At 41.0% G+C, this 18,619-nt stretch overlaps 2 protein-coding genes across 2 annotated transcripts in view; one reads left to right on the plus strand and one right to left on the minus strand.

Annotated features, from left to right (window-relative positions):
- The window catches only part of eif3s10 (eukaryotic translation initiation factor 3, subunit 10 (theta)), a 42,186-nt gene extending 39,804 nt beyond the window's left edge, over window positions 1–2,382 (plus strand). The window contains exon 22 of the mRNA XM_072557322.1: window positions 1,481–2,382. Coding sequence (XP_072413423.1) covers window positions 1,481–1,674 — 194 coding nt within the window. The 3' untranslated portion in view covers window positions 1,675–2,382. The remainder of the gene's footprint in view (window positions 1–1,480) is intronic.
- An 8,844-nt stretch (window positions 2,383–11,226) lies between these two features.
- LOC140463414 (nanos homolog 1-like) lies at window positions 11,227–12,735 on the minus strand. The gene has a single exon (XM_072557323.1). The coding sequence runs from the start codon at window positions 12,467–12,469 to the stop codon at window positions 11,708–11,710; it is 762 nt and encodes a 253-aa protein (XP_072413424.1). The 5' UTR covers window positions 12,470–12,735; the 3' UTR covers window positions 11,227–11,707.
- Between the last annotated feature and the right edge of the window lie 5,884 nt (window positions 12,736–18,619).

Here is an 18,619-nt window from a genome sequence, read left to right on the forward strand (position 1 = left end):
AAATTAATATTCTGAGTTCTGTAAGAAGAATGAATCACTTTCTCAGCATTTTCTTTTTTAGGGCATTCTTACTAGAGTTTCTTTGCAGTGCCAAAATGTGTGGTGTTGGAAAAGCATATTCTTGATGAAGGGTTTATGCTTGAAATGTCGACTCTCCTGCTTCTCAGATGCTGCCTAACTGTGCTTTTCCAGCATCACACTTTTGATTCTGATCTCCAGGATCTGCAGTTCTCTCACTCTCGCGCGCACTCTCCCTCTCTCTCTTTTTCTCTTTCCTAGTTTCTTAGTAGTGCTGCTACTTTTTAAAAAATCCATCACTGATATAACCATGAAAATGCTGAAAAAAGTAAATATCTCATTTGTCACCTCAACTGTTTTTAAAGCTTAGTGTGAGGCATTTGGTTTATAGGATTAAAAAAAACTGAATTAGAAAAATGGAATGAGTGTGCCCAAAAGATAACCTATTGTACAGCAAAATGGGCAAGAATATATGGTCATATTTGAACTTGGTTTTGTGCTGTTTTCAGCACATTCTTGGTTTCAGCAAGTTTACTGCAAAATATATTGAAGACTGACATATACTTCTCCCTGTAATGCTACTAGGTCAAATGTATTACATCAAACTCAAGTGATTTGGTAAAAGATTATCACCCTCAAATATCAACTTGTTTCTTCCTCCACAGTTGTAGTCACACACGAACATTTGCAGCGTTTTCTGTTTTAGCTCCAATTTTCAGCATGTTCATTTCTGTATTTTGTTTCTATGATGCTTAACTTTCAGTTGCCAACAATAGAGATTTTAAGGAAACTGAAGAGGTCTTTAAGAGTCATCACAGGCACATTAGACAAAATGAATAACTATGGTGTAAAATGTTCCAGTTATATGCGTAGTGTATAAGCTTTAAATGTGTGGAATAACACATTTATTCATTTTAAACTTTGAATTTGTTATTTTTTCAGTGAGATTTGATATGCTGTACCTGATCATCATGTGTATCATTGATGTTCCCTTTTCATATGTCTACTAATTATATAGGATTCAGTCTCGGGTGTAACTCCTTAGATACTGAAGAAGTCTGTCCATATGCAGCAAGACCTGGATAACATTCAGGCTTGGGCATTTATGTGGCAAATAACACTTGAACGGAATGGAGATGGGGCGAGGGGAGATATAAAATGGATTAGAACGGAATTTATCCGTTGAATATGATTTCACATGATTCTGTCCAAGTGTATGATAATGGTGTTGAGACATTTGGTATTAGGAAAGTCAATTATGTAGAAATTATTTGAAGTGTAAGCTCCTTTTTCAGATTTGAGGGAGGGTGCAGTTGTAATATTTTGAGCTTTTCTGTTGCTGAAATTGGACCTTTTTTTTAATATAGATTCTTGACTAGCTAATACAAAATATTATTCCATACTAAGTTAATTTCTAAATCCCCTTCTCCAGTCATCAGTGTAAAATTAAATTGGTTCACAGGTACCTGGCGACGTGGTGAGGAACGCCAAGGTGAAAGCCAAGCTAAAGAGGTGCAGGATACTCCTGTGAAAGGTCCACCACTTAAGGACAATGACCAAGAAAAATCGATGTGGAAAACTGATAAGGACAAAGAGGCATCGCGTCGTAGCAAAAATGTCATTGATGATGAAGGCTGGACTACTGTTCGCCGCTAAATTTAATCTTCATGTCCAATTTACCATGGCAACTAGCTGAATTCTTTTGAATCTGAATAACAGTAACTTTGTGGCAAACTCTTAAATTTTTTGCAAGTAACCAGTAAAATTGACGTGTTAAACTGTACGCATGTACCTATTTTAGTACAGCAAATTTAATACAAGCCGATCATGCAGCTAAAATAGTAGAAGCCTGCTAAATGAAACATCTGTTGCATGTCAAAGCTTTGCCTTTACTCTGTCAACATTTCACTTGATAATCTAAATATGACAACTGCCTACCTTGAATTTTCAAGATTGCCCAGTTTTCTTAAATAAGCTATGGCAACTTTGATAGTAAACAGAATACAGTTAACATCTAGTGCAACTGTAATGTGAAAAGAAAATACACACCAGCCTACGTCTCTCTCCAAATTTTATCAGCTAATATGGATAAAGTAGCCTTGCTGTATAATGGAGACATGATTAAAGGCTTTTATCATCCAATTATTTGGTACCGGTACATGTCTTGCCAGTCTGTCTGCTACTTTCACAAATAATACATTGTGAATTATTGAGTGTATTTTTAAAATCGCATACTCCCTATTTAAACCTTTTGCAGTTTGGAGTATTTTTGGTCAGGTTTGCTACCCCCTCTCACTTGGATTATTAACTTGATTTGGACCTAATTTTCTTCCCAACTTTAGAATAAAGGTTTTCCTCATCAAATCTGTCTTTGTGGTAGTGATTGTTACATGTGATTACTGGTTAGTCAGCTAAAATGGTCAAATTTTTAAAATAAATCTATGATTAGTTTTTTTTCATTTGGAAAATGCACTGAATATTGCAAATGAATGACCTAAGTGTTTTGGTCTCCTGTGTGGCTGATACAGTTACCACTTTATGACCAACTAAGGTGAGTTGTCCCAGTTTATTTTTCTCTACATGTCACAGATACCTGTGTGTAGCTGCCACAACTCCAGAGTACTTGGAAGATGTGATGCTGGCTTAGCTAGTCATGTGTATTGATTCAAAGAATAATAAAGATCAGTGTCAAAATTTGAAGAACTAAATTCCTATTTATCTGATGGAGCATTTATTTCCATCACACTTCAACACTTACATGTTTCTCTTACATGCCCTATCTGCCACTCAAATTTAGTTAATAAACTGTAGCTACACTTTCCACTGGGGAAGAGTAGAAGACGCTCATCTGAAATCTTCTCTGGATGCCAGTTTTACTATTTCATTTTCACATACAAATAAGGTGCCTAGAATGGATGGTGTTTTTAATTGCACATTTCACAGCACTCTGAAGCCAGTGTGTTATACATTTCTAATGCAAGATGTTTGTGGTTTGAGGGAGGGATTACATGATACATTGTCATAAGTGACTACATTTGGATTAATCAATTTTTTCCTCCATGCTATGGGAAAAGTTCAAATTGGACCAAACACATTGTCCTGGCCAATGAAATTAAATATTAATCCTACAAACAGAAAAGACAAAATTGAAAGAAAATGAATTCCTTTACAATGCAAAGTAACAATATTCTTTTCTGCCAGCAGAGGGAGCAGTGATGCTGACAGATGTAAGGTATGCAAATTTAATCTTTTTAAATACAGTTGGTAAATCAAGAACGAAGGCTGTTTTAAAAATGTATCAAAAGGAATTTTTGAAAGATCATAGTGAAATTTTGTTTTTGTAATAATGATCTGTCTCATTATCTGAAGTTTAGATTCTGGTATTAACAATTAGCTTGCTTGCTAGTCTGGTAACACAGCTGTTCTGTAAGCTACAGAATTTAAATTTGAGAATTTATTTTTTAAAGACTGGAAATTAAAAGCAGCGAGTGGTCTGTTGGATAGTCTAGTTTGGGTGGGAGGGGAAGAGGAATCTGGTACCTGTCTGGCTCATGAGTTCAATTCCATACCATGAGTTGATGTAGCCTAGCATCCATGGAAAAGAAAAGAATAAATACAGCACAAACAAGAAAACCAGCATATTAATCAGCTGAGGGCACAGGTAATCAGTAACTTTACATATTGAAAATAATTTGAAGGAAGCATTAAGATCATCAGTGGTGCCCATTGGGTTTTTTTAAAATTCGATTCCCTACAGTGTGGAAACAGGCCCTTCGGCCTAACAAGTCCACATCAACCCTCTGAAGAGTAACCCACCCCCCTCTGACTAATACTCCTAACAACTATGGACAATTTAGCATGGCCAATTCACCTAACCTGCACATCTTTGGACTGTGGGAGGAAACCAGAGCACCTGAAGGAAACCCATGCAGACACAGGGAGAATGTGCAAACTCCACACAGACGGGGCACAAAAGTCTTTCCCAATGTTGCCACACTTCCATGTTTCTCCACCGAGCGGGATTTCTCTGGATTCTCCATGGCTGAAGCTTCAGCTGCACACAAACGCGTATACAGTCCCTCCCTGCCATGAATTCCTCTTTCCAGGCCATATAACTTTCAGGCTCCACACTCAGTGCGCTGCAATGGTAGGGTCTCTCATTCAGTCCCACTGATGCTGAAAGTGTACTCAAACAGGAACCAAAAAGCTTTGTTCCTTCTCACAGAATCATAGTTGAAAACCATTGCGGTCCCAATGGATTGAGTGATCGACATTGTTGAAGGCTAGTCATCTAAGTAAGGATGTCATTGCAGGTGTTCATCAGGGTAGATATTTTCCTGATCAACCTGTTTAGGGCTGTACTTTCTCACCACCTAAAGCAAGTGGGATTTGAAGCTGGGCATCCTGGCTTAGAGGTACCACTGTGCCACATGAGAGGAAACTGACAAGTCACTGAGTTTTTGGTAGTGACAGTGAATAAACAGCACAATAGTTCCAAATAAGCATGACACGTGGCTTGGAGGTGACTGGTAGATTGTGGTGTTTCTGTATTCTGTCATGTAACATACAACCCAGGGTAATAGGTAAATGGGAGCACCATCAGTTCCAGGATCTCGTTCACCTCATTCTACCTGAGATTTATTGCTGTTCTGTAATTGTAACTCCTGCAGTTGCAACATACTTGTAAATAATAGTACTTTTTCACTATATGGACTGCATCCTTTTTTAAAAAAAAGGCCTAATACCTTTGGAGTAACTAGGGCGACATAATCAATCATTGTCATCCTTGCCAGTGCTACAAACCCACACCCAAGAATAAGTTCACTAAAATAAATAAATCTGATGGCAAATGGGTTGTTAGTAGAATTAATTAACAGCAAGCGGCTTCCAGTGGTTCAGCTCAATCTCCCTCTACCACAACAAATTCCTGTGAACATTGTCATTAACAGGCTGAGCTCCCCAGATTAACCATCATGGCAACCTACACTGAATAAGCTTTATTTGATTGGTCTTTGTTTCATTAAACTCTGATCAAGGATTAAAGATCAGTAGTAACTATGTCACTTATTGCCTGTTAAATAAATGCTTGCATTAATTAGAACATCGGCCCATGAACCCTCTGTTGTGCTGATCTTTTTATCCTACTCGAAGATTGAACTAACTTACCGTACACTTTTTACTATTTTCCATGTGCCTATCCAGGAGTCGCTTAAATGTTCTTAATGTATCTGGTTCTACGGTGGTAGTGCATTCCGTTGCACCCACCGTGTAAATGACCTACCTCTCCTCTTAACCTTCCTCTAATCATAAAATTATGTCCCCTCGTGATCGCCTTTTCCGCCTTGGGAAAACGTCTCTGGCTATCCACTCTTACCTATGCCTCTCATCACTTTTTGTACATCTCTATCAAGTCACCTCTCATCCTTTGCTCCAATGAGAAAAGCCCTAGCTCCCTCACCCTTACTTCTGAAGACATGCCATATAGTCCAGGCAGCATTCTGGTAAATCTCTTCTACACCCTGTCTGGAGCTTTCACATCCTTGCTATAAGGTGGTGATCAGAGCTGAACACCATATTGAGTGTGCTCTAACCAGGACTGTGTAGAGCTGCAGTATAACCTCGTGGCTCTTAAACTGAATCCCCCTCTTATTAAAAGCCAACACACCATATGCCGCCTTACCTGTACCAACTTGGGTAGCAATTTGGAGAGATGTGTGGACATGGACCCCAAGATTCCTCTGTTCCTCCACACTGCCAAGAATACTCCTTTTAACCCTGTATTCTGCATTCATATTTGACCTTCCAAAAAGAGGGCATAGATAGGCTAAATAAGTCTTTCTTTTCCCTGGGGTGGGTGAGTCCAGAACTGGAGAGTATAGGTTTAGGGTGAGAGGGGGAAGTTTTAAAATGGACCTAAAGGGCATCTTTTTCATGCTGAGGGTGGTAAGTGTGTGGAATGAGCTGCCAGAGGAAGTGGTACAAATACAACACTTAAAGGCATCTGGATGGGTGTATGAATAGGAAGGGTTTAGAAGAACTGATGCTGAAAATGTACTCAAACAGGAACCAAAAAGCTTTGTTCCTTCTCACAGAATCTTAGTTGAAAACCGTTGCGGTCCCAATGGATTGAGTGATCGACATTGTTGAAGGCTAGTCATCTAAGTAAGGATGTCATTGCAGGTGTTCATCAAGGTAGATATTTTCCTAATCAACCTGTTAAAGGATGTACTTTCTCACCATCTAGGGCAAACGGGATTTGAAGCTGGGCATCCTGGCTTAGAGGTAGGGATAGTACCACTGTGCCACATAAGAGGAAACTGACAAGTTACTAAGAGTTTGGTAGTGCTAAGTGCTGCCAAATGAAACTAGGTTAGGATATCTGGTCAGCATGGATGAGTTGGACCAAAGGGTCTGTTTCCATGCTGTACATCTCTATGAATCTATGACCTCCCAATTTTCCAGCTTGAACTCCATCTGCTACTTATCAGCCCAGCTCTGCAACCTACAACATTATCCACAGCTCCACGAAACTTTTGTGTCATCAGCAAGCTTACTAACTCACATTTCTACTTCCTCACCCATGATGTTTAAAAATCACAAAGAGCAGAGGTCCCAGAAATGATCCCTGCAGAACACCACTGGACCCCAAGCTTCAGGCTGAATTCTTACCATCTACCACCACCCTCTGACTTCTATGGGCCAGTCAATTCTGTATCCAGCTAGCCAGATTTCCCTGGGAGAAAGGGAAGACTGCAGATGCTGGAGATCAGAGTCTGAGTGTGGTGCTGGAAAAGCAGGAGAATAGATGTTTTGAGCACAATTCCAGATGAAGGGCACCACACTATATTTGTGCCAGATTTCCCTGCCTCCTTACTTTCTGAAATGAGCCTACCTTGGGGAACCTTATCAAATGCCTTTCTAAAATCCATGTACTCCGCATCCACTGCTTTAACCTTCTATGTGTTTTGTCACATGCTCAAAAGAATTCACTAAGGCTTGAGGCATGGCCTGCCCCCCTCAAAGCCATGCTGACTATCTGTAATCGAACTGTGGTTTTCCAAGTAATCATAAATCCCATCTCAATAATTTGCCCACCACAGATGTAAGAAGGATTGGTCTGTAATTTCCAGGATTATGCATACTCCCCATCTTGAACAAGGGAATAACATTTGCTGCTCTCCAATCATCTGGGAATATGCCAATAAACCGTGAGGATGCAAAGATCATCTCCAGATCCTTTGTTTTTCAAAATTTTCAGCACATTCTCCTTCCTAACATGAACCCATTTGAGCATATCAGTCTGTTTCACACTGTCCTCATAAACTTCAAGGACCCTCTCAGCATTGAATACTGAAGCAAACTATTAAGGACCTTCCCTGTTTCCTCTGACTCCAGGCACAAGTTCCCTGCATTATCCCTGATCGGCCCTATCCTCACTCTGGCCATCCTCTTGTTTCTACATAAATGTAGAACGCCTCAAGGTTTTCCTAAATCCTACCTGCTAAAGTTTTTTTCATGCCCCATTCTAGCTTTTAATTGTTGAATTTGCTATATTGTTGCCACTTGTTGGAGCTGAAAATGTGTTGCTGGAAAAGCGCAGCAGGTCAGGCAGCATCCAAGGAGCAGGAGAATCAACGTTTCGGGCATAAGCCCTTCTTCAGGTTCCTGAAACTTCTCCTGTTCCTTGGATGCTACCTGACCTGCTGCGCATTTTCAGCTCTGATCTCCAGCAACTGCAGTCCTCACTTTCTCCTCGAAGATTGACTCCTACAAGTGGCAATGTTTTAAGTTATTATAGTCCGGAAATTCAGTCCTGAGTGTGCAATATCCAGTTAAAGGTTAATTATTGCAAAATTTTATTTTTCAAGAGGATTCGGGTAGTCTTCTAGTTTCAAACAACTCCTGAAGACTCCTATGCCAGAAGCTTCCAACTTTCCACCATCTAAAAAGACAAAGGACAGCACCTGCACAGATCAGCCCTCGCTGCACAGCATCCTGATATGAAATTTTATTGCTCCTCTTTGTGGAGTCAAAAATCCTGTAATTCCCATCTCACCACATAAGTTGCAGTGGTTCAGAAAGACAACGTAGCACCATCTTAAGGGCAATAAATGCTAGGCTGGTCAGAAAATAATGAGATCTAGTGTGAGAATAAAAATGTTTGTTCTGTACATTTCAGAAATATTTTCAACTATTGGCATGTAATTAAGACTGCCAATGCTGCTTCAGTGATATTTGAAAGTCAATAACTAGTGTAGCAATTAAAAGTTGTGAAAGAAAACTGAAAGGCATACCTATTCTCTTACAACAACAAACTAATGGAAGTATTATAGTTGCATTAAAACAGGCTGTTTGGTCCAACTGGTCCACACAGGTGTTCATGCTCTACTCTGATCTTCTCCCATTGTTTTTCATAACTAACTTGCTTAAAAACCTCCCAACTAAATACACCTATTTGCCTCTAACAACTTGGTAGTGAGTTCCTTTATTTGATTCATTAGTGACTATCCTACTATTGTTAATCCATCTGGTCTTGCCCATTTGCTGAAAGTTTTGTGCCCCTTTATTGTAAGGGCATGGAGTAGGGAAATCTTGTTACAACAGTAAATGGGTGGTTCACATCATACCTAAATTACTGTATACAATTTGGTCTTTTTAAAAATAATATACTGGAGGTAGCTCATTTATAAAATGAGCAGGTTTGGTCTTTAGAAGAATGAGGTGGCCTTATTAAAAATACAAGTTTCTAAAGGGGGCTTCAGCTGGTAAATGCAGAATATTTCTTCTTGCAAATTCAGGACAAAGGGATTCCAATTTAAAAGGGAAAGTGGAGGCATTTCTTCAGCAGTCATTATTTTGTGAAAGAGAATTCCAAAGATTAATGAAGTCTAATTATACCTCCTAATATACACAATGACTCAATGAAAAAATGGTCAAAGCAGTTAAGATTTATGGTGAGGAGGTCTGAGGGTCTGAAATGGTCATCCTATGTCTTTTTTCTCTCTAGGTAAGAGTCTGAGGCTATTTGGCCTATCTCCCTTCTGCCCACCTTATCCCAGATCCAACACTCCCACTCAGTAGCGCCCTGTTGAACTGTCCTTCCTGCCCACCTATCCACTCCATCATCCACTTCCAACCTATCACCATCACCCTCCACCTTAATCTATCTAACGCATTCCTTTCCTCCCAAATTCCTGATGAAGAGCTTATTCTTGAAACATTGATTGTCTTGCTCCTCGGATGCTGCCTGACCTGCTATGCTTTTCCAACGCCACACTTTTTGACTATTTGGCCTATCCTGTTAAATATTTGTTATTGACCTTGACTTTTCTTAAACATTTTTCCCAATGCCCCTATATTCTATTTATAGTAGAAAGACCAGAACTGTTGAAATGTGAACTAAAGGTGCAATACTAGTTTAAAATGACTTACTTCAACTTTCACACAACTGGCTTTATTTAATTATAAACGTATTCACACAGGAGTACCACTAATAACAGCTTTATGCATTCTTAATTTATCCCCTCCAAAAAAAGACTTGTTATCCACCTAGTCTGTTATGCTTATTTTTTCATAAAATGCCACACGCTGTTTTTCCAAGGTTACCCTGTACATCCAAAGCTGTTGCTGCTTCTGATGGTCGTTGGAGAAAAAGACTCATTTGTATATTACCTTTTCATGTTCTCAGGAAATCCAAGAACTTCTCAATTAATGGCTTTTGGTTTACATTCATTAATGCAGGAAAATAAGTGACAATTTATACACTCTAATAACCCACAAAAAGGAAATAAGTAATGAATCTGTTTGTTTAACATTGGTTTAAACATTAAGATAAATCCTGAACTCTGGATATTGTATGCAATCCTTTAATGACCACCTGAACAGGGTCCTCAGTTTTGCTATTTAATAATGCAGCAGCTCTTCCCTAATACTAATGTAATCTACATAAGTTTTCAATTTTTACAGTGGGGCTCAAAGCCACAACCTTATGTTAGATGAATACTAGCATTGAACTATGTTCACGCATACACAGATTTGGAAGTATCTTGAGTAGGTCATGCTGAAAAGGGAAGAGTCAAGTATTCAATCTTTTAATGGTGGAATTGCTTTGAAAACAATTCCACATGTGATGCTTATGGCTAAGAAAAGCCATTCATTCCTGTGAAACTTGTACATCATCCAACAATTTTGTGCAATTTATTTTATGTATATTGCATCAACCAAATCTAGTTTGATGCTTACAAAGTTGACCAACTTTGGGTTTTTACATCTAACATATTGATGTTGATGACAAACAGCAGTTGTCTCAATACCCCTTTATTGAGGCTCTTGCTGAGTCATGAACTTAGCACTTTACAACATAAAAGTACCCCTCCAGGATTCATGCAGATTAATCCTAATACCATAAATGCTGCATTTCAGATATGGCATCAAGTCAACATGGATGTAAATAAATTCCCATAACACTTACCTTGGTGGGGCTAGGATGGAAGAGAAAGAGAAGCAAGAGTTAAACAGTGGGCAGGAGACCAGTAGTGTCACGTAGTATCATCGCAAGGAGCTATTCAGTAATTAACATATGGAATATACAGTGGCGACAACATGACCAATATCAGAAATGACTTCACGTCAAAAGTGCTTCAGCTGTACTTGGTGGTTGTAGAAGATACTACGCCATACAAATAGATGTGTTTTTAGAAATAGTACCAACATCCATCCACAAGACTAGTCCTCTCCAACAACTATCTCCCCTGATCTAGCAGTTTACCCCACCCAAAGAAAATCACGAACCTTCAACAGAAAGCGATATACTTGAAGTGGTTGTCATTTAAAACACAATTTTTGTATAATTCACAAGTGGTGGAGATCTTCAAATAACGAGCAGATCAATTGCTAATATCTTGCCTGGATAGCAAGTTCCAATTAAAAATAAACATGACCAATTTGATATTTCCAAAATCTAGGCAGACGTCAGCGAATCGGTTCGGCTACAACGAGATCCTCTGTGGGTCGCTAGCTTAACTTTTTTTGCAAAATGTGACTCTCAACATATCAATAGTACTCTGTGTCCTTCGGCTTCAAGGAGGGTTTGCGTTATGAGGGTAAGCGGAATCTGCATTTCAACTGTTGTCCACACGACGGCGCCCAGAGACAGATGCTGAAGATCTGGCCTCTCTCCCACCATGAAACGAAACACACAAAAGGAGCTGCTAAAATGTGAAAATTTATTGGCTCCCCGTACTGTTGTTAACACAGTTATTCATTAGTAATCTTTATATCTGTTTTACATTTCACTTTTAAAAAGTAGCAAACATTACATTCAAAAAAAAAGGGAAATCAAAATACATTTTCTACATTATAATTACTGAGTTACCTTAAATTCTCCGAAGATGAAATGCACGTCGTGGATTTTGCAAACCAAAAAGAAAAAAATTATGGCGCTCTCTTAGTTCCATAAACTATATATTTTATATAACTGAGGTAGATTTCTGGGCTAGATATTCCACCAGAAACATTAGATTGTAAACAAATTTAGACAAAGAGTACATTCAGTCACTATAAAACGTTTATTCCCAGACTCAAAATATATAGTCTTAATAAAATGTCCACGTATTAGTCTACAAAGCCTGGGGGAGTGGGGGTAAATTGGGTTCACAATGCTTCCTTGTTTATAATAGATAGTTCCTTATTAACGGGCCCTCTTGCTAACGCAGTTTCTAGTCTTCACCTTTGGGATACTGGGCTGTAGCTTGGAGAGTGGGCAGTATTTGATGGTGTGCGCGTTGTCCCCGTTGGCACCACACAAGGGGCAAGTGTACCTCCTCAAGATGGGGCAGAGCACCCTGCCATCAGGGCTCTTCAGGATGTGGGTGGTGTACAAGGTGACCGACTCGTTGTTGTTCCTGCAGAAGACGCAGATCTGCAGCTCGGCCTTAGCCCTGGAGGTTCTGTGGACAGCAGGAGGAGGAGGTGGAGCTGGAGGGAGAGGCTGCTGCTGGTAGTGGGCAAGTTGCAGGTGGCTCCTGTTCTCCATCATGATCACATCCACTCGGTTCCAGGACGAGTCGCCCCCTTGCTCCCGCTCCAGGCGCTGTTGCTGATGGGGTAGGGGCTCCCCCGCCGCGGGGTAAGCCGAGAAAGGGCTGAAGCTGCCTTCCAACTCGGAGCCGAGCAGCGTGTCGTGGTGGGAGCAGAACCCTAGCCCCCGGAGCTCCAGGGAGTGGCTGAGACACGGTGCCCGGGACTGCAGCTTCAGTTCCCTGGCTGGGTGCAGTCCGCTCTTCCCCCCTTTACTCACAGCCTTCCCCACCAGAGTGCTCAACCCTAAGTAATCATTCCACGAGTTGAAAGTATTTTCGTAAGTACTGGCGTACCTCTGGTGCAAGTAATCCACTGGGTTGCTGTGATTCTCCAGTCGAAGCTGCTTGTCTATTGACCCGAAAGTTTCCATTTCCTATTAATGAGAGGGATTTGCTTTTATTCCCCTTGAATCCTTCCTCCTCCTTCTCCACCACCACCGCCCCCCTCTCTCCTTTTCTTTATTTTGTAAATGCAAATCTTGCGAGTCTTCCTGCACATCAATGCAATGCAAAACTTGGCGGCGACTAGAAGCCAAGACGCCCAGTAAACACCCTTTAAATCCCGCTGACTCGCTCATGCAGGTATCATACCCAGCGCCATTCCTGTCCTACTGCGCTCACCGCCAGCCCCGGAGATCCCTTTTTACAAACAGCGAGCCCGCTCCTGGGCACCCGCCCACCGCCACCAATCATTGGACAAACCCTCACAGCCGTCCTGCACAATCCGCCCCTCCTATTGCCCGTCTCCGCCGTCAATCAATCTGCCGCCCCATCCCCCATCTCAGACAGAGTTGTTGGGGGGGGGGGGTAGAGCTGTCTCTGTCACACTGAGCATCTGTATCTCCAATGCTGTGGTCTTGCACAACCAAAAAAAACACACCCTGGTCAACTTTCACATCCAATCTTTGTTTAGCAAAGCGTACTTGGGGGAACTGGGCAGAAAGAGAGAGAAAAGTTTTTATTTGTTTTGAAAACCGGCTCACAAAAGTTTATTGATAAGATAGAATCAGGGAGGACATTTCCACTGGTGAGTTTAACATAAACTAGGGGGCCTAGCCTCAAAATAAAGGAGAACAGATTTAGGACTGAGCTGAGGAGGGACCTCTTCACCCAAAGGTTTGTTTATCTGTGGAATTCCCGACCCAGTTAAGGCTACCTTGTTGAATCTTTTTAAGGCAAAGATAGATTTTTGCACAGTAGGGTATTAAGGGTTATAGTGAGAGGGCAGGTAAGTGAAACTGAGTCCACAGAAAGATCAGCCGTGATCTACTTGAATCTACACCGAACAGGCTTGACAGGTCAGGGGCCAACACCTGTTCCTGTTTTTTAAGTTCACAAATTATTTTGCTGCACACAGGTTCACACTGTATTGATCACAAAACCTACAGAGACAGATCTCATTGCAATATGGTTTTGATTTGCTCCTTAGCCAATGCATCCTTGAGTTCAACAAATCCACTCTCTTCATTTAATCGTCATTTTTCAGTGGGCACCTGGGTGGGATGGAGACCTCTTTTAAAGAAGGTGATAAACCACAAGTTAGTTTCTTAGTTACAGAGGGAGGGACAGGAGTGGAAAAGTAGGAGAAACAATTCATTCATGGGGCTAGGTCTTCCAGGCTCCAGTTTGCAACAAGGTGAGGGTCAGGAACATTTGGAAGGCTTAGAAACATAGAAAATAGATGCAGGAGTAGGCCATTTGGCCCTTCAAGCTTGCACCATCATTCAATATGATCATGGCTAAACATGCAATCTCAGTATCCCAAACTTGCTATTTCTCTATACCCCTTGGTCCCTTTAGCCACAGCGCCACATCCAGCTCCCTCCTGAATATCTCTAACAAACTGGCCCCAACAGCTTCCTGTGGGAGAGAATTCCACAGGTTCACAATGGAGTGAATAAATTCTTCCTCCTCTCAGTCCTGAATGACTTACTCCTTTGTAGATTGTGACACTTAGATCTGGACTTCCCCAACATCAGGAACATTCTTCCTGCATCGAGCCTGTCCAGTCCATTAGGATTTTACAGGTTTCTATGAAATTCCCTCCTAATTCTACTAAATTGCAGTGCGTACAAGCCCAGTCGATCCAGTCTTTCTTCACGCGTCATCCCACGAATCAGTCCGGTGAACCTTCACTGGACTCCCTCAATAGCGAGAATGTCCTTCCACAGACAAGGGTACCAAAACTGCACACAATACTCAAGGTGTGGCCTCACTAAGTGCTGCTATTACACGATCTTAGCAAGCTTTGAGAAGATTTGTAGCTCAGTTTGAGGTTCTGGATATAAGTTTGCTCGCTGAGCTGCAAGATTAATTTTCAGACGCTTCGTCACCATACTAGGTAACGTCATTAGTGAAAGTCTCCAGCGAAGTTTCACTGGAAGTTCAATGATGATGTTACCTAATATGGTGATGAAACGTCTGGAAATGAACGTTCCAGCTCAGCGAGCAAACCTACATCCATTACACAATTTTCTTATGCAGTGGGATCACACGGAAACAGAACTATCATGTTATCATGTTATCACGTCAGAATCTGTTGTAATATAAAGCAACAGTTCTGTTCCCATGCAATCCCACAGTATAAGAAAATCACATAATAACAGCACCATTTAAACCAATGGGATCAGAATCATGTTATAGCCGATATAAGTAAGGAAAGTTTGTGTTCTACAAATAATGGTCTAAATTCTTCAATCTTATTTTAGCCAATTCATATTGAAGAAACACATGTAATACCAGAACCGACTGTACAGAGAAATACAACTAATCCCTTAATCATTTCACAGACCCCTCCAATCACCAGCCCCACTCCCTGACCATCCCATAATCTAACTATTCTCCCCCCTCCGATCACTCAACAACAGTGCCAATCTGACCCGATTACAACCCCCAGACAACCCAATTCCCCATCCAACTTGTCTCGATTATTCCCAGACAACCCAACTACCCATCCAACCTGACCTGATAACTCCCCCAAGCTGACCAGCTCTCTCAACTGCCTCATTACTCTCCTGGCCCAACCTGATTACCCCTACAATCAGACCAAACTGTCTCCAGACCCACGTGCCAATTCACCTACTGACCAGCTCTTCCAAGTCCCAATTCACTTACCTGCTCCTCACCCATCTCATTCACCTATCATCTCACCTACTTACCAATAACACCCATTTACTACCTCACTTATCTTACCCACCCTAGCCATCTATCCACTTACCTATATCAGCAATTCTCTTATACATGCATTAGCATTTAGACCTCACCTGTACATTTACCAAACAATGGCTAGTGCCGTAAAAACCGTGCAAATCCTCAAACTCTATTCCACTCCAGTGAAGAATCACAATGGACAATGTGCACCATAATTCTGTGACAGCCAGGAGCGGAATATCCTGGAAAAAAAACACTCAGCAGTGTTGAGTTGGGAAAGTTTGAGAGTAGTGGTAATTCGACCATCATTGCTGCTACTTGGACAACAAGGCCATGGTCTTTGCTCAGAACTCCTGAGATAGGTACATTAGCATGAGATGTTAATCTTACAGCCCTCTAAATTAGAAAAAGAGTTTGGGTGGGTAGGGTGGAAGGGGCTTTATATGATAAGATTTCTTTCTATAAATCAGTTGTTATGATCTGGAAATTATTGCTGGGACACAGCTGCCTTAGTAGCTTTCAAAAGGAAATTAAGTAAACATTGTAAAAGGAAAAGAAATGCATGGTTTTGGGGGCAAGAACAGGAAAGTGTGTCTAATTGGATAGTTCCTGCAGAGAGCCAACACAGGCATGAAGGGCCAAGTGATATCCTTTTTTGCCGTATGAGTCTCCAAACTATTTTGTTCTTGGACTATCTTGATTCATCTTTTATTAATTTTAATTAAGACTGCGATAAGGAGAGACAATCCTTTAATGTTTTATTTGCCATCCTATTTATAATTTGATTGATTTTGCAAGATAAGTAATCATGACCATATGTGAATGAGCATAACCAGATAAATCATTAAAATGAATCATTTCATTTAAAATATTACAGCCTTTCTAGAGGCCATTTCCTACAACAGCTTTTTAATGTTATATCTGCAAATAATACCAATAAATTTCTTGGCCAATTTAAATTTTGTTAGAAAAACCAAACTTGCATTAGAATTTGTTTTTAAGATATAGAACCAGATTTCTAATTCTATTGAATAGAACTACACGTCAGCCATAGAAATGTCCTTTTCTCCCTGTACTAGGATAAATGCAATCTTCATCATCATCTGTGTTCAGAAAATACAAATCCAGCAAGAATAGTTTGGAAGAGGGATGTTGATTAAACCCCTGACTGAGAATGAAGGAGAATCCAACTGTTAAGCTGTGCAGGAAGCATCAATATGCCAGTAAAACAAATTAAAATTAGCTTTTGACCATGTCACACCTGCTTCCATCTGTACAAAAAAGATGCAAGAATCTCCAGTGTGATACTGAAGATGCAGTGATGAAAAAGGCACAATCATCAAAGGGAGAGGGAAAAAGAATCAAACCTTCTTTGCAAAAATATGCTGATAAGGCTAAACAAATGTCCATGAAATGATTGACGGCTTAAAGCAAAATAATGAGCCATCCTGGAGTGGTCCTGCCTAGCTCCAGGATTTTGAAGCTCGTGGCATCAAGGAATGTAGGAGGTTTTTGTTTGGTGCTTTGCTGGCTGGGTGGTTCCTGCATGGGGTTGCTCTTGCCCGTTATGCCTGCCGAAATATTTGCAGGATTATCGGACCCGGAAGGGCAGTGGAACAGGAAGTCGGGAAGCAGTGCCATTAGGCAAGATGGTGCTGTCCCAGAATCATGCCATCTTCCTGCTTCCAGCAGCCAGGAACGCCATTCCCAACCCACTGCCAATTGAAGCCCTTATGTGGTCAATAAGTGAGCACATAAGGGCCTATTCCCACCTAAGATGCAATTACCACAGCTCCAGGTGAGACAAAAACACCAGTTAACCCAACTGATTGGTAAACCAGAGTGAACTGGGGGTAGGGTGTCTCTCAATCTACACTCATCTGTGTGGGACTGTGGATCTAAAGCAAGGGTGTAGCACTAGCCCCAGTCCCCCCTCTCCCTGTGACTCCCAATCCCAGGAAAACCTCCCCCTACCCTCCTAAAAACAGTCTTCGCAATCTTCTGAGGGAGGGCCACCTGACCCCAAATGTTAACTCTCCGATTTCTCTTCACAGGTGCTGCCAGACCTGCTGAGCTTTTCCAGCAATTTCTGTTTTTGTTGCTCATGATCCTCCCTGGCAACAGCTGCAGTCTCAGTGGTGGTGTCACAGGGTGAAAGAGCTGCCAGGATTTTGGCCAACAGGATTTTGCACCCATCCAACCCCCCCCACTCTCCCCTCCGCCCTGCCCTGTCCCCCCACCACCACTGGGATTTCAATGCAGTGAAAAGCCTGCTGCTGACATTTAAACTGCCTGGTGAAGGGTCAGTTTGGGCGTCTCGCTCCTGACTGAGCAGGAAAGTGAGACACCTGATGCATACTTGTTCAACGTGGGGTTAATCTCGGTCAATGCATGAGAACCAGCACAAGGCTAACTTGGGAAAATGATCTGTTTCTATGCTAATAATCTTGCATAATTCTTTGTCTACATCAGTACTCATAAGTATTGTTTATTATTCTTTCAAAAAAAAAATAGGCACAGTGGGAATGTCACAGGGCTAGTAACCCAGAACACGAAGCTAATGTTCTGAGGACATGGGTCAATTACAGATGGCAGATTCGAATTCAATAAAAATCTTCAATAAAAAGCTAGACTAATGGTGACCAAGTCTGAACCTGCCCCATCGATTGTCATACAACCCATGTGGTTCACTAATGCTAGCAGAGAATCAACTATCCTCACCTGGTCTGGCCTACACATGATCCCAGAGCCACAATATGGATGACTCTTAACAGCCCCTTTGGGCAATTATGGGTGGGTACTAAAAGATCTGGCCAGAAACTCCCATATTGCATGAACATATAAGAAAATGAAAGATATATTTCAAAGATTGTGATGATCTGCCTGCAACACAGTGCTCATTCTTCACATATTTATATCTACAATTGCGATGTCTATATCTTCCACATGACAGAATCACATAATAACTCGACAATATATGAGTTTGCAAAGGAAATTGAAGTTCAAACTTCAGAGTAATACATGCTTCATAAGTGTTATTTGTGTGAATATTTTATATGCTTACAGCTGCATCATATTTATCTGCATGTGCATTAAATACACATGATCAAGCTTTTTGTTCACTTTCTATTTAGACAGGGTGGAAACCAACATATAAAATCTCAAAAACTGAGATTCACCATTCTCAATCCAGCTGTGGTTACACTGTGGATAGTGGTATTCTCATTTCATCTATGGGACTTTGGCTGAGCTCTTGACTGATGGCTTTTAAATATTCTGTCTTCCACTAGTTATAACAAATATTTTTGGGCAAGTCTCAACTCAATTCCTGCTGAACAGAATTTTACTGTACAAAAAGCTGTCCGTAACTT

Source organism: Chiloscyllium punctatum, chromosome 38 (genome assembly GCF_047496795.1).
Source record: "Chiloscyllium punctatum isolate Juve2018m chromosome 38, sChiPun1.3, whole genome shotgun sequence".
NCBI lineage: Eukaryota > Metazoa > Chordata > Chondrichthyes > Orectolobiformes > Hemiscylliidae > Chiloscyllium > Chiloscyllium punctatum.

Excerpts from the sequence above, each read along its gene's own strand:
- LOC140463414 (XM_072557323.1), bottom strand. The coding sequence starts at position 12,469 with ATGGAAACTTTCGGGTCAATAGACAAGCAGCTTCGACTGGAGAATCAC.